Source organism: Macrobrachium rosenbergii, chromosome 28 (assembly GCF_040412425.1).
Source record: "Macrobrachium rosenbergii isolate ZJJX-2024 chromosome 28, ASM4041242v1, whole genome shotgun sequence".
Classification (NCBI taxonomy): domain Eukaryota; kingdom Metazoa; phylum Arthropoda; class Malacostraca; order Decapoda; family Palaemonidae; genus Macrobrachium; species Macrobrachium rosenbergii.
The window spans coordinates 23,456,925-23,474,064 of record NC_089768.1 but is presented as its reverse complement, the minus strand read 5'-3'; the positions used below and the strand labels follow the sequence as shown (position 1 = coordinate 23,474,064).

The following is a 17,140-nucleotide window of genomic DNA, read 5'->3' as shown; positions in this document are numbered from 1 at the left end:
TAGCATTTCCTTAAACATATATAATATATATGTAAATATATATATATATATATTTATATATATATATATATATATATATATATATATATATATATATATATATATATATATATATATATATATATATATATATATATAATGCAGAGTTCTGTACTTACAAAAGAATTAGCAGAATGCCTCAACAATATATCATAAGCTATGAAGAGACAAAAATGTTGGTGAAGTCTGAAACAACCCTTTCCCTAAAAAAAAAAAAAAAAAAAAACAATAGCCAAGAGCAAAAGACGGGCTGCCATAAGGCCAATTTAAACAAAGACAACCGGAACAGCTAGAAGAACTCTTAAACATCTATGATAAATAAGCATGGGGAAGAGAAATAAAGATGTCATCATTGTCAATAACGTCAACTAACCAAATGATTACAATGAGGAGACGTAAATTAAAATTTATATAATTTTTACTTTGTTGACCAACTTTTTATGATATGGGAGCAGATTTGTTTTTATGCATCAGCTGTACTAATAATGTAAACACTAATTATAGCAATGATTTTATCTTTCGCAGATATGTTAAGAGAAGTAACCAGAAATAGGAAAGTATCAGAAGTATCTGGCACTACTCAGAAACTATAATTTACCAAATACAGCATGAATACCGGAATAACCAGGAGAGCCGTTCCAGAGGACACTTTTTACAATTACTACTTTCATTACTACTGATGTATTTCTTCGTGTTTATATTTGAATAGCGATCCCTTTTACACTATCAGACTTTGACCATGTCTTTTGTTACGGGTGAGTCAACTTCTTAGAGTAAAATTAGCCTTGCTATTCTAATCTGGGTGGACTGTAGAAGCGCACGGCCATTCCTATATTTAAAATAAGTCGTCGTTTAGTCTTAGCATGATGGAGTCCCTTAACCTAGAGCCGCTTATGCTCACTGCAGAACCGTTAGTTTTATTAACCATAAGCTAGTTTTTGCGTAGTTTAGCACCATTTCTTGCCAAGAACACGAAGCTGGATAACTTAAGCCTAAAGTATTTGCTTAATTGAGGCGGGTAAGCCTAGGTTACATCAAATCAATAACTTGGGTTTTTCCATTCGTCTTGTGGCAAAGAAGATAAGCTACGGTAAAGATAGGTTAACTATAGCCTATATCCGGCAGGAAATTAGTATACCATAGATTTTTGCTGGTGCAATTGGCTGTAGCAAAGGCTGGGCCTTTGTATTAGGCAAAGCTAGGCTATAGGGTAAACGATCGGGCATAAGACACATGGGTGGCTGAATTTCCACTTTTCACTCGATATTTAATTGGAGAAATAACAAAAAAAATTAAACCTTTAAGGAAGCCTTTCAAAATATTGAAGCTTCATTAGCAAAATGAGCTTTAGGAAACGGCCATACGAACTAAAATAAGCATGTGAAGTCTTTGTAAAATAAGTGTTGAAGGCAATTTTGAATCCAAAATGGTGTCCCCCCCAAATACTGATGCAAAATGACTGGCGATTGGACACTTCCTTCCCAGCGCTCATTTAACAGTGCACTGAACACTAATTGCGTATATATATATAATGTTTATAGATGTTACTCAAGATTTTAGCTGTAATCAGCATGATAAAACAACATTTTGTTGCCTATACTAGTGAAAGTATGAGACATGGAATTCCCGTCTGTCATGTGGTTGAACTGAAATGCACTTTTACCTTTAATCTGGGGTTTTATCCTTACTGACATCACAACTGATGCTTCACAATGCTTATTTGATTGTAATTATACACATTTTGTTCTTAATTCACTCACAATACCACTTAAAATACGTGAAAATGTTTGTTTACAGTACTTTACTCCATCAAAGTAGCTAAACTGTGGCGGGAACAATTTTCCAACCTTATTGCACATCAGGCTATCACAAACATCCGAGAGCGGATGAAGCATTAGTGAACTGTTTACGATAGAAATGTAGTATTTTGTTGTTAGGATGTTTCATTTATTTAAGTCCATATTACTATGTATACTTCTGAGACATGTAATGTGTAACTAGGAATGTTATCACTCTGGCAAAAATGCAAGAAAGGTGAGTATGACAATTTATCTACAATTGGTACGAGGGTCAAGCTGCCATGACGTCAAAATACAGGACTGAAATAAAGGTTTTAAATCCAAAATTATTACTTAAAACACCATATATTTGACAAAACTTACACTGTGTACGTGATATATAGATATTATACTGTGTGTAATATATGTTAATAAATAAAAAAAAAAAAAACAGGAAAATGCGAAAAATAGCTAGCCTACATGGTAATGTTCACAGCAGAAGCTTTGAAATTTGTCTCAGGAATCTGGTTTGTTCCAAGAATGAATATTTTCAAATGAATCATAATGAACACGTAATACATTCACTCAGTTTATAACCTTATTCTGGTGTTTAACTACCTAATCACCATTTAAATATTATCTAGCGCTCTGGCGTCCCAAAAATTCGCTAGAGTTCCCCGTCCAAACCCCATAGGCGCCAGCGTTTACCACTGATGTCAAGGAAATGGAGTTTGTTTACACAAGTGACTCAGCAAGTATTGAGATGGCATCACTCATCCACTTTTAAAGTATTTCAAGTAAAAGTTTCAAGAGTGTCATGCCCCGTAAGTTAGCACCGCGCACGGCTAAATCTTGAACCTCTGTTTAATCAGAAATATGCCATTATTTCGTAATTTAGGAGAAAACAGTTACTTTGATAGGAACGCAGAGGTCTCGGTGTGTTGTGTAGAGGGGGGGCACAAGCCTCACTGATGCTAATGGGGGCACGTTAAAATACATTTTCTGGAAGTGTCCAAACAACGGAGGAATTACACAGTGTCTCACGGCTTGAGTGTTTACCCTATAGAGGTGGGCTAAGCTATTTAGGGAGGCCTACAAACAAAATATGGAAGCAGTGTTGGTGACGATTGTGGCATTTTGTCTTTAGTTAAAGGAGAGAGTGAAGGGAAATTCAGTGTAAGGATAATCTGAAAGAATTGTATTTCTTAATGTAAGAAAACTTATAACATATCCTAGCCTAAGTCCCTGTTTCATCTTTCTAAATCCAACATTCACCACTACCTTTGCAAGGTCCTTCAGAAAATCTAAAGGATATGTATCGAATTTAGAAATTGAATCAATCCATTATTGCTTTTCTGCCTACTTTTTCCTCTTATTTTCTCAAGATAAATTAAAATCACCTTGAGAACGTTAGAGGTTGTTATTGTGAACAAGCACTTTTTACTAATGAATCAGAGAATCTACCAAATTCTTTCATATATGCTTTTGGATAACCTCATACATGACTTGTCTTTGTATGACACTTTTACCCTGATAGGTCAGTTCCAAAGACTGTAACAGTATGTTCTTCAATCACATTTGTTTCTTGTTTTGAGAAAACTGTAACCCAAATAGACATTCATTTATTACAGTCTTTTTCTTTTCTAATTAAACTGTTTTGGTTCTAATAATGCTGACTGCAAAGCTAGTTTGTCAGTCAAATAGCATCTAACATGTGGTGCCCTCTCATAGATATGTTGTTGAGCTTAGCAAACTTATTTTTGTCCTTGCCGAAGGCTGCAGAATCACATGTAATTGTTTTTATTTTTGTATTTTATATTACTGTGAAGTTTCTTTTTGGAGGTGGGTGTATTGCATCATTCATGGTGAGACTCCGCTCATTTATCTTTTATTTCTTCATTATTCTGGCTTTCCTTTCCATTTCTTAAACCCATTTTATCTTTTTCATGTATGCCTAGACTAGTAAAGGGTATCTTATTGTCTGCCCTGTTAGGGCCACAAAATGATCCCATGCACCAAACTTGCACTGTTAATCAAGAGTGTGGTTGAACACTATTTTTAATTATTATTCAAGTTTATTTTTATAATAATTTTTTACTAATTATGTCATTTGTAATGTCTTATGAGTCATGCAAATACTTAAGCACATTATATATTCACTGCAAATGTGAGCGATGGATAAGCCAGCAGTTGATTTTTAATGATGTAAAGCATAAGATTATCATGATATGATTTTGTACCTGACCATATTTAATTGTGTACTGACCTCAATATTTATTTCATTGTTCTGAAGTACAGTGACTAAATTTTTGTTACAGATATACAGTTAATGATGCATGGATTTGGTGATTGCCGCAAGCCCTTACCAGAAACTGCAGCTGTTATTGAATCTGTTGTTCACCAACAAATGACACTTTTTCTTCATCAGGTAATTGGAGGTCCATTAGTGAATTATTACAATTTCTTTACTATTGTACCTTCACTATACATTTCTCTTTGCAAGTTTTTGTGATTGGATCTGTTCACACAGAGTACGGTTATTTCATGATTAATGGGTTTCTAGAAAGTTTTATTTTTAGTAAAAACATATTTTAGTGTAATGGATGCACAAAGTACACAAGTAGATTTAACTATAACAAATTTAGCTCTGCATCAGTAGGCTGTGATTAATTGGTTTTACAAAATTATCAAAGAAATTTTAAAATGACAATTAAAAAGTATATAAATGTCAGTAAAAGGCTTTTTAAACAGGTAATTATCCAATAATTTTGACTTCATAGTGCTTAGACCTGTCAAAATTGTTGGGAAGTCAGACTTATTCGTAGTTTACACTAAATCCCTCTTATTTCCCATAGAACAGTAATAAAAACCCTCTTATTTTGTATTTAAACTAGAGGAACAGAAGTAAAATTCTCCAGGTTCACAAATCAATGAAAGTAAGCAATAAAGTACTGTTAAAATTGATGATGCTTATCATAATTTTTTTGAAGTACTGCTGGAAGAAGTTGGCTGGCATATGGCTGCTATAGGACAAATTAGCCATACAAATAGGAGATCCCATTGCATGACAGAAAAGACGATGAAATTAAAATGAAGTTGCAGCGGTGATAAGAATATTGCACTGCATAAATTTCATTAAGCAAATGAGAGAGTAGTAATTTGACTGACTTATTCAGTATTGACTGTACATTTTTATTTTTAATAGGAAGGCTAACCACTACAGTACAGTACAGTATCCATATGAAACTCAAGCATAAAGAAAAAATTTTAGTTGGATGACCAAGAAAGTGATATCTGAAATAAGAAAAATTATTCACTACATGTTCATGGAAGTCAGGGACATGCATTAGTTAGTGAAAAAAAAGATGATGACCATACCCTGCCCTACTAAACCCTACCAGTGTGTCCACTACAAGAACATGAAAGATTAGTACACTGTACAAAACATTAATAATTTATAATAATTTCTGTATCCAATGAATAAAAATTTTTTTTGTGGGGGGGGGGATATCCTCCTCCTTGCTTTTCTGTGTGGGATTTTGCAATGATTGCTTGGTTTTGCCAAAGCATGAAATTTCATTACAGTATAGACCAAGTGATTTATGGGGTTTTCCCTAGTAAAGGAGAAATGCTCAGTAGAGAACAAGTCAGACTTTGTGGTCATTTGAAAAACACTTAAGTCAGAAAACTTTTCTAGACATTGAACATGGAAAAAGTGTTTGAATTTATGGAAAAATTTATTTCAATGTTGTCACTTTTATTCATTAAGAATAGCTGTAAAAAAATTTTTTATCTTTTGAAAGTTTAGATCATATCTCGATTAATTATAAGTTTAAAAGTGCATGTTATCAGTGCTGCAAATTTTAAAGCTATAGAGTTAATTGATAGTGAACAAATAATACAACATAGGATTTTTACAGGCCACAGAGATAGCAGAGCAAAGGGGCTCCAGGCTGGTTGGTCCTGAAGATATCCTCTTTATAATGCGTAAAGATCCATTAAAGCTGCAGCGACTGGTACATTACATGGGTAAGGGAAATGTGTAAACAGTTTTGTTGTCTCCACAGTTAGAAAAATTGCCAATCTCATTTTTTAGGTAAATTAATCTGTCAATCTTTTGAATAGCAAATTCGGTTACACCATGAATACTGAATGATTGTGTACGTATTCTATAGAATAGGTAAGTGAAAATGACTATTATGCAGTAGTTTAACAAGACTGCTTCATATATGTAGAATCCTATAGAGCTTTCTCTTAAGATTTTAATTTTATCAACTTTATCAGGAATTATTTTTACAAGCCTCCATTTTTTTGGAAATAGATAAGAAACATAAAGGTCCATTCTCCAAGGATGAATTATAAATGTAGTGGTTTTTAACTCTTTGGCATAGTACAGTAGAAAAAATCAAGATGAACAGAGCATTGAATAACATTTGAAGTAAACTTATCTTTTGTATTATTGTGTTTACAATAAACATTAACCTTAGAGTGCTGTTGAATTTATGTACTTCAAGTATAGTACATATACTTATAACAGAAAGTTGCTCGGGCCAGTTACTCCCCAGTTTTTTTGTACATCTCTCAGCGCTACTGTTCATTTGCTAGGCGGGTCGATTATTTACTTCAGAAAAGATATAACTTTATACAGTAGTCGTGTTTATGGATTTAGAGATTTGCCAAAGTTTAGAATTCCTTATGAATATTTTAAAACCCTGTCTGAGAGTTTCACCCTGAGCAGCTTTCCAAGTTATTGTACCCTCAGCATTAGTGATAAAAGCATGGATTTAAAGGCCTCTCATATGTGGTTATGCATTCAAGGGACTGGATGTCTTAGAATTATTTCTTATATCCCAGTTTCATTTCCAAGAATAGTTTACTGGGAGACATGAGAAGGAGAATTGTTTGTTTTGCTGTTGTTTGGACTCTAAAGTTATAAGGAGTATGTGATGAAAGCAAAGAAGTGCAAACCTGTGTTGTGCTTTGTACCAAAGCCCAGGAGTGCATGGTTACTGCCTTTTTTTGGGGAGTTGAACTACAGTACACTAATATGTTTGGGTTTTCATTGACATGTACAGGTACTATATGAATATACTGTACAGTGTAGGAATTTAATGCCTGCCACCCCTTCATCTCAAATTTGTGCTGTTAGAAGGAGGAAGTCATATAGCCACAGTGCATGCTGCCTAGTAGTATAAGGTGTTATGGTTACTGTATAGGATTTTCAGTTGAATACGCTCATCTTTTGTTATGTGTGGGAGTGCAGTGGTTTCTAAGGTATGGAGCACTGCAGTTGTTTCTCATATTGTATGAACTTTGTTAATTATAAAACTTTTCATCATGTAGTCTTTAGTAGTTAATTGAATGCTTACATATGTTATTTTAGGAGTTCGTGATCTGTATCAGAGAGCTAGGGCTTCTACATCTGGCAGCGGAACAGAATTACAAGAGATGGGCGTTGAACCAGGCACTGAAGTTTCTAGGAAAAAGTTATGTATAAGTTTTTTACAGAGCATTGATCAGACTGGACAGTACGAACCATTGTATACATCTTCCATTTACGACCCAGTCAGAGCTGAAAGAGAATCGCGTCTTGATGGTATGACTCAGGTAAATGATATTTTGTACTATACACCTGTTATCAAATGAAGTTTTGCAATTTTTTGTCACACTTAGCAAAGTTTACTAACTGAAAAGTTTTAAGTTCAAGTTGCCATGCAAAGGACAAACTACTATTTTATAAATATCTCCAGTTGCTAGTTTTTGTAGTTGTTGCTAGCTGTGATCTTCTGTGATGTTCGAACATTACTTGATGGTAGTATGTTCATGTACTTACTTTAGTTACTTAGTTTGTATCTTTTATGTTTCAAAGTGTATATTGCTGTTAAGTCTGAGCAATGTGAATGTTTAAGCCTTAGTAGTTCAGGGCAAAGGAACAGTTGAACAAACATACTGTAATATCATGACATAAAAGCATAAATCAAAGTACTTGCTTGTTCTTCTAGTTTCCAAAATCTTGGCTACCTAAACGATTCACAGCTTACATAGCTGATTGGCTCTCTTACCTTGGTAATACTTGACTCTCAGTTGGGTAGTCTTAGAAATACCATTCATTGACCTTCCTAACATGATACTTCCTTTAGACTTGATGACTAAAAGGACATCAGGCAGAACCAGAAATGAAACTAACAATGCATTGAGGCCCCCCCTGAAATAGATCTTTTTTCATGAGTGCTTTTCCTCAGTTTATCCATCAAGGGCAGAACCTTGACTATCGTGTGCCAGTCCTGGTTAGGAAAGTTCAGTGATTAATGTAATAGAAAGGACATCAGTCCCATTGGTTCTTCTATTCTTATGATTGCAGAAGTCTCTCTCTGCATCTGCACTGTCAGGAGAGGTTGTTTATCTTTGCAATTAAGTTTTATGGGGCTGCCCTTTAACAGGTTTTAGCACTGCAACTTGTGGAAGTGACCATCTTCAGAGGCCTCAGGATGCTTTCCCATCACCTTTAGGGGGAGAATAATTCAGCCATTGAACTGGGAACTTCTCCATTATGGTTCATGGTCATGCTAAGATACCACATACACTTATCCAACAGTCTTTGCTCCATTCCTCTTAGCATTTTCTTTGTCCATGCATGTGATTGAGAAGACTGCATTATATGATAGGGTCACTCATACCAAAAGTTAGTCTTCAGTTGGTATGTCATATGCTCCAGAATTTGTTGCAAAGATTCTGACAGCCAGTGGTCAGGAACATATCACAGCACCATTGGCCTTTCCATCCTTGTCCTTTATCACCAGTGACTCTGAAGACTTATGTTCAATAAGAGCAGTCCTCTGCTATTATGAAGAGTAACATACATCTTCAGGATGATGTCTGGGTTGTGCTTATCTGCAGACCAGAAAATAAAACAAGTTGCTAAGAACTTGGCATCCCTCTGGTTGAGGAAGGTCATGTTGCAGCCATATGCAGTATTGGAAGACATGGGCAAGAAGGTAAGAGTAGCTGTACTTGAAAATTGGATTCACTCCACTTCCTTAGCTTTTCAGAGAGATAAAGAACTCTTGGCAGTTCTCAGCACAGTTACATGGAGATGCAATTCAATGTTTTATCGTAGATGATTTTATGCACAAAGGAATGAGTTGCACTAATTGAAGTCATTATTTGTGGCAGATGAAGTTTCACAGCAGAAGGTGCAGGTTAATCTTCCTCTTTCTCTTTTTTATCTCCTTTCTCACTATACTTTGTTCTTTATCTGTTTTTGCATCTCCATCATATAGTTAGTTAATGATTTTTGTGTAACATCTTGCCAATGCAAACCTTTTACTTTATTCTCTGGGTATTCCACCATGCCAAGAACAATATACAGTATAATTAGAACTCTTTGAGCTTTGGTACTTAATATTTTAAATCTGTCAGCTATTGCAAAGAAGTCCAGAGTTGTCAGCTTCTTGATCCTCTCATGCATTGCGATTTGGTCTCAGTGTGATTAATGGATTTATTATAAAACAAAACTAAGCTTATATAGCATAAAATATATCTTCTCACAAAAACTGTGTCATGCTTAAAGTACCACTTTCCCAGCTCCTCATTCTCATTGTTTGTACTGGAACAATGAGGAGTGTTGTTAGATCCTACTGATGAATGTTTAGTGTGTACATGCAAAATAAAGTATATCTATATATTAAATGCTGGTACTATTGTTAGCTTTAATTTATTTCTTGAGGCACATACTGTTTGTATGCTTTTCATGTATTGATGCCTTTCACCTTATGTGATCACATTGTGCATGAATGATTTTTCTTTTATGAGACAAGATATCATATTAAATTTTAAAATTTAAGACCATCTTGATTCATTAGTATATTATTGCAGGGAATGACTTGTCAAAAATATAAAGAATATTGCGAAGCAAGGAAAGCTTCATTTTGTCCTCGCTTAAGAGTAAACAAGTTCAGGGAATGGCTGCTTCGTGATGAAAGTGGGGATGTTAAGTTGACTCAGGCAAGTATTAGTGTAAACAATATCAAGTTATTAAATTTACAAAACAGTACAAGTATTTATCATGCTTATATACTATGCTATCCTGTAAATATTCTAAGTGTTCTTGCAAGTTATGAAACACAAACTTAAATATTGTACTAAATTTTCTTTATGCTTAGTCAGTTGTAACAGACTTATAATAGTTCAGTAGTAGTGAAAATGTGGAATTTAATTCTCAATAGTCTTAGTCTTGTTTCATTTTTCACTCTTGAAGTTACTCATTGTAAGTGGGAATTCAGTACTCCATCATCTTATGTGGTAAAGTGAGAAGGTTTGAATCCTGGTTAGAGTATTTGATAAAAATAAAACAAGAAGGTTCATAAGTGTCCAACTTGAAAGTAGTACAAACAATTTTTTGTGAGATGGGTATTCATTGACTGAGATTGATTTTTATATTTACTTTTTCAGCTCGTTTTAGAAATGCTAAACCGTTTGGCTTATGAAACAGTTGCCCAAATAGTTGATCTGGCTTTGTTGGTGAGACGTGATGCCACAGGCCACACTTCTGATTTGTCACGTTTTAGGACACCAACTGCGTTAAACCCTGATTATCCGTGTGTCTTTATTCATCAGGTATGAACACGTTGGGTTTATTTTCAAATGCTCCCAAAATTTGGCATTCTGTTTAAACTAATTGTTTCAATAATTGTTTTTAAGGTCACTATAGGTATAGGTAGTAGCAATTTATGGGTATCATATTTATTTCTGTAACCTAAAAAATAATGTTCTGCAGATCATGAGTACTACTGTACATAATTTAAAGAGCAAATCTTGAAGGTCAGTTGAAAAAATTTGTCATGCAGTTCTCATATGTCATTAACAACTTTAATTGTCTGTAATCTTGTTTTTGCTGGTGAATGTTTTCATGTTTCAGCAAAAAAGATTCTCTCCCATTTGGGAATGTGCTATTAATAAGTTTGATCCTGTATAACAGGAGTTGATGTCATGGATTCCATATGTTTGGATTATTTTGTTCAACCATTACTTGAGTGTTTTTTGCTATCCAGATAACAGTAACCTGAAGTTTTTTTCTTCTTGATAAAATTACTCCAAGCAGTGGTTTCCTTTTTCTCGAAAGTTTGCACATTATTTTCCTTCACAGAGGAGCAGTAGCCATATTCCTTTGCATTACCTCAGTTTCAGAGGTGTTTCATATTTCTTTATCACAAAACAATAAAACTTTTTTCTTGACAGCATTATGGATTTTTTTCATCACAACCCCATTAATCACATATATGCCTATATACATATCTCATGAATGATTCCAAGTTCACCAGACTTTTGTTTGACATGGTCCTCAGGTATCACTTAGACGTAGCTTGCTTTTTCATGAGCCTGCAGTGTTGTAAACAGCTTGATGCTCATTCCCCAGGTGCTTGCTCTGGCAGAGATTGTTCTTTCTGCATTTACGAATAGTATGGGCGTGCACTACCTATTGCCCCAAAATGCAGTCTAATTTAACAGTTGCAAATGAACGAAAAGTGAACAAGAACTAAATGCAACACCTAGTCTTTTATTTCTGTTATATGGACAGGCAATATCTTCAAGTAATTTTGCACTGCTATAAGCAATCATATTAATACCTGTCTGTTCAATACCCCTCTCTCTCTCTCTCTCTCTCTCTCTCTCTCTCTCTCTCTCTCTCTCTCTCTCTCTCTCTCTCTCTCTCTCTCTCTCTCTCTCTCTTGCATGAATATTTTATTACAAGTTAATATCTTTTAATAAAATGTGATTTATATAATTGTTAGCAAACCCCAACTCCCCCCCCCCTTTCAAATGCTTACCCAGCCTACCCCTGTCCTGGAGTATTTATGACTGTAAGCAGTGCTAGCATTGCCTTTTTTCCACTTGCACATCATTGCCAACCATCCAGGAGAGGTTTTACAGTTGATAGGAGAGTGTGGAAAGATGGAGGAGAATATGAATGGAGGTACAAAAGAGGAATGATAGATGTTGCAGCTAGGTTCCAAAGGGACGCTTTGCATATGCGCCATGGGGGGTTAATGCCTACAGTGCACCACTGACACTGACAGCACTACCCCCCCATGGGGGATATGCAAAGATGAATGGTGCTATTGGACTGGCTTTGGAATGTGGGTTAGTGTATTAAATGAATTTCCTGAAATATTTTCATTTCAACTCACAAAATCATATAAATCATTTCAGTCAAAACAGTTGAATAGCAGTCTCAGTCATTCATTTTATTCAAATTTTGCTCTTACAATTTAAATCAGTTCAGTCATTAGTATTTTGTTAGTAAGACACTTATAAACAGTCCATATCTTTTCATGTTTGTTGTCATAATTTAACTAGTCCAGTAGCCCCAACTGGAAAACAGAAGAAAATGAATGTTGAAGGAGGGGCAAACAAAAACAAGAATTACATTCTGCTGCTTTGATTTCAGAGTGGATCCATGCAAGAAATGGGCTCAAATGAAGATCACCATATTGGTATGGATCCTATAACTCCTGCTCAGGTTAGAGAAGCTGTTCGACGATACTGGGCAAATAATTCTCCTTTGGCTCCATTTTCAAAAACCAGTTCGCCTATAAATACGCGACTCTTAGCTGCTTAATCATTATAATTTTGTATGTTATATTTATTTTTGTGTTTCTGGAGTCTTCCTAGGCATACAGGCATTATTTAGTACATAGATCTCACCTTTAAAACAAGGAATTTAGTGTCAAAGTAAATCATTTGTCATTAATAGTAGAGGGTTCTCCCAAAATAGAATAGTTTAAGCATTCCAGTGAAGTTATAAATGTAATTGTTGCTAATTTTCGTTTTAAGTAACGCAATTATTCATTTTTCCCATAAGTCGCTCCAACACCCACTTTACCACTCAAAATTGTTTTAGTAGTGTGTATTGATGGTTGCTTTAGAAAAAGTGGCATGGGTCAGGGCATTTTGTTGAGGAAGATGATACTATAACTCATGATACCATTGGTTAATAAAGTAACAGTTAACCTAAACTTATACATTTTCCATCTTGCAAATTATTTGCTGCTTCCATTGTTATTATTTCAGATATGGGTAGTTATTCCTCACATACTCAGTGCCTATTGTTTTGAGTGATGTATTTTACAGATAGGTATTTGAGGGAGCTACAGCATTATGTATTATCAGTTTTATGTAGGAAATTCCTCTTTTATATGAAAGTGACTCGTTTTAATTTATTGTTATTGTTAGGTTCTTTTAAGAATCAAACAATATTGCTATTTATCTTTTTTCTCAGAATAATGAAGGGCATATCACATGGGTTGTTGTAGTGAAGAGATTTAATTTATTCTTGATGTACAGTGTGAAAGTGTGTCATGTTTACCATATGGGAATTTTTTTATAATTTGCTGAGAATATTGATTAATAATTGCAGATTTGCAACATAGTCTAGTGGAATTTTATTTTCATTATATTTATATATATTGGCAATTGTAAATGGATAAATTTTTTGTACGTCCATGTATTACTTTGTATGAGTAAACCTGAAGTAAAGCCTTTCCATAATTTTATTTAATGTCATTATACTTATTACTATCTGTAACAAATTTCAGTGAAAAGTAAAAGTTAACAAAAAAAGTGTACAGTACTAATAAACAGTACTCCTGAATGAAGTTATCTTGTGTAGTTCAATATAGATTAAGAAAAAGAAAGTCTGTGCACGTCATCAAATGTTTTGATAATTTAATGATAACCATAAAAGAAGATAAGTTCTTCTCATTACTTTATTATATTATCAAATACACTTGTCTTAATAACAATTGCAACTACACAGCCCTGTTCCTATTTAGCTTCAATTTCTATCTTGACCTTTGCTTGAACAAAATATTTTAAAATTTCATTATGACGTTGAAGACATCAAGGTATGTATGCAGGTATAGGGGGTATAGGAGGGTCTGAAGAATGAATAAAAACAACTGGTAAGAGAAGATATGTAAGATTTGGTCTCACAAGACACAAAAGAACGTGCAGGAATAAAGGAGGGTGAACAAGGGTAGCCAGAGAAAAGTGAGAGAGAAAAAGAAGGCAAGTAATATAAGCAGAGGGGAGAAGGGGCACAAGAGCTTTTATATAGAATAAACTGTTGTTCTACAAAGAAGAATAGTTAATGAACAAATTGATCCCAGAATGATGCAAGGGTGGATAGTGTAACATTTAGAATTCTTGTAACTAAGTGATTTAAGGAGGGCAAATAAGATGCTGAAGAATGGAGATATGCCAAGGCTTGATGGGATTACCAATGAGATGTAGTATAGTGATGATAGTTTAATTGAATATGTGACCAGGGTTTGTAAAGTATGTCTGGATGAGGAGAAAGTTATGAAGGAGAGGGTGAGTGGAATAATTGTTTTATTGTTTGGAGGTAAATGTGTATGGCAGGGTTCTGATTCAGAAAATGTGATAAAAGGACTGACAGAAAAAGAACATTGTGGATTTAGACAAGGGTGAGGTTGCATGGCTCAAATGTTTGTTATTAAGAGAGAATTTTATGAGTACAGGAAAAGGAAAAAGTTGTACATAGCATACAGAGGTGCAGAAAACTTTTGACAGAGATACAGTACAACCTGGAAGGTGTCAAGAATGTATAGTACAGAAAATATGTTGCTAAGATTTATTAAACATTTTTATAATAAAAGTGAATCATGTATCAGTATATGTAAGTCGACCCCCAGGATTCGTGGGGGATGCATACCACTAACCCCCACAAATAGCTCAAATCCGCGAATACTTAAAACCGCTCCAAAAAGTTAAGAGAGAAGTTTATGAGTATGGGAAAAGAAAAAAGCTGTACATAGCATACAGAGGCGCAGAAAGCTTATGACGGACATAACATGGAGGGCGTCAGAATGTACAGTACAGAAAATATGTTGCTAAGATTTATTAAGCATTTTTATAATAGAAGTGAATCATGCATTAGTATATGTAGTCGACCCCCAGGATTTGCGGGGGATGCGTACCACTACCCACGGCGAATGGGTCAAATCCGCGAATACTTAAAACCCCTCTAAAAACGCTTATAACTGCCTATTTTGATAGTTCAAAACACCAAAAAAATAAACCTCTAAAATGCTTATACCTGAATATTTTAATAGTTTTATCACAAAAAGTGCATTTTGTCACGAAAATAATATGAAAATACAGTAATTTGTCTATTTATCTGAAAAATGAAACAAATAGGTGGATTTTCTTCAAAAAATGTGTATGTATGTTCCACTGAGAAATCCGCGAATAAGTGAAGCAATGAAATATGGAACAGCGAATAGGTGGGGGTCCACTGTATGTAGGCAGGAGAGTGACTGGTTTATGATGGAAGTGAAGCATGCATTAGAATATATCTATTGACAGGAGAGTGACTGGTTTGGTTTAAGGTGGATTTTGGATAAGTGAGTAATATCTATATGGTTGTTCAATATATTTATAAATAAAGTGATTTGAGATTGATTTATGACTAACTACTAAAACTGGCGTCACAACATCTAGGTTATTAATGCCAGAAGCCAGAGAAAGGGCAGCAGATTCAAGTGTAATACAGTACTGTGGGATAAGCATCAAAGTGAGGTAACAATTGGTTGGGTGACCACCGGGAAATTTTAGAAACTATTGGCATCAGTTGGGATAGCAACAGCATTTCAACAACCCTAAATGAAAACCAAAAGATAACACCTTAATCCAACTACTCTAAAAGGGAAAAAGCCATATGTAGACAAATGATGCCTCATACTGACAATCACAAGCTGTGTTCATTATATCTGACCGAACTATGCATTTAAAAATCCTTATATTTATATTCTGTACACACATAAATACATATACATGCAGTAATATGTAGGTATATTAATACATATATATATATATATATATATATATATATATATATATATATATATATATATATATATATATATATATATATATATATATATATATATGTATATATATATATATATAAATAAATATATATAATATGTGTATGTAAAACTGAATCATGAAGATATGGAATGTGATGAATGTATAAATAAAGGCTAATGCCACAAAAGGAAAACTGAAACAATGGAGTAGTTGCTAGGCCTTTCGACATAACTGTCCTTTACTAGCAGTGTGTTGAAAGGCCTAGCAACCACTCTGTTGTTTCAATTTTCCTTCATGGCATTAGCCTTTATATATAATTATATATATATATATATATATATATATATATATATATATATATATATATATATATATATATATATATATATACAGTATATCAATGCAGCATGAAAGAACGTTTGCTTGAGAATATCACAAAATCCATGTAAGAAGGTGAGTGTAAACCGGGACTTTCGTAGTTTATTCTTCATTTTCAAGTTCACACTGAATGCAAAAGAAGTTGACAGAGCTTTATGTACAAAATTAGAAGGGGGGTGGGGTTATAGTTTGTTAATCTGGGCAGCATTTTCTTTAAACAAAAAAGACAAGGACAAAGGATATTCCATGGTGGAGATTAACATTCCTGATGGACGTGGCTTCAATAAACACCATCTCCAGCAGATTCCTTTTTCAATGGTCGTTGACCTTGTAGATTATCGATGACTTATCCCAGTTAATCACATGGCCTGTCTTAAGCCAATGATCTGCAATGCTCACAACACAAATATGGCATTTCAAGAGGCTTAACAAATAATGGCATTGCAGATCATTGGCTTAAGACAGGTCATGAGATTATTTGGGATAAGTCATCGATAATCTACAAGGTCAATGACCATTGAAAAAGGAATCTGCAGAGAGACAGTGTTTACTGAAGCCACGTCCACCAGGAATGTTAATCTCACCCTGGATTATCTCTTGATCCTTTGTCCTTGTGTTTTTTGTTTAAAGAACATGCTGCCCAGATTAACAAACTGTAACCCTGGCCCCCCTTTTGTTTTTGTATATAAAGCTCTGCCAACTTCTTTTGTATTCAGTTTGAACTTGAAAATGTAGAATAAACAGCGAAAGTGCTTGTTCAAAGTCCTGTTTTTCATTCGCCTTCTTATGTGGATTTTGTGATATATATATATATATATATATATATATATATATATATATATATATATATATATATATATATATATATATATATATATATATTATTCAAATATGTATATAGAGTATATATATTTACATACAGTATATATATGAGTTTGGAAAACTTCACTGACCAGTGCTAACAATAACCACTAACGATGGCTATTGAATTCCATGATCTGTTGAAGGAGCTTTCCTTCTACTGTTTGTATGTTATTGATCTGGCTTTGGTTTTT

General features: G+C 34.1%; 1 protein-coding gene across 1 annotated transcript; it reads left to right on the top strand.

The window, feature by feature from the left end:
- The first annotated feature begins 660 nt into the window (after positions 1–660).
- Positions 661–13,357, top strand: LOC136854125 (transcription initiation protein SPT3 homolog). The gene is made up of 7 exons (XM_067130335.1): positions 661–794; positions 4,136–4,245; positions 5,738–5,846; positions 7,201–7,424; positions 9,693–9,821; positions 10,269–10,433; positions 12,265–13,357. Exons 1-7 carry the CDS (start codon positions 779–781, stop codon positions 12,433–12,435), a joined length of 924 nt encoding a protein of 307 aa, XP_066986436.1. The 5' UTR covers positions 661–778; the 3' UTR covers positions 12,436–13,357.
- Positions 13,358–17,140: the final 3,783 nt, after the last annotated feature.

Bases quoted from the DNA above. Each gene is read 5' to 3' on its own strand.
- LOC136854125 (XM_067130335.1), top strand. The intron at 4,246-5,737 runs GTAATTGGAGGT...GGATTTTTACAG, and splicing joins TGACACTTTTTCTTCATCAG to GCCACAGAGATAGCAGAGCA. The intron at 9,822-10,268 runs GCAAGTATTAGT...TTACTTTTTCAG, and splicing joins GGGATGTTAAGTTGACTCAG to CTCGTTTTAGAAATGCTAAA.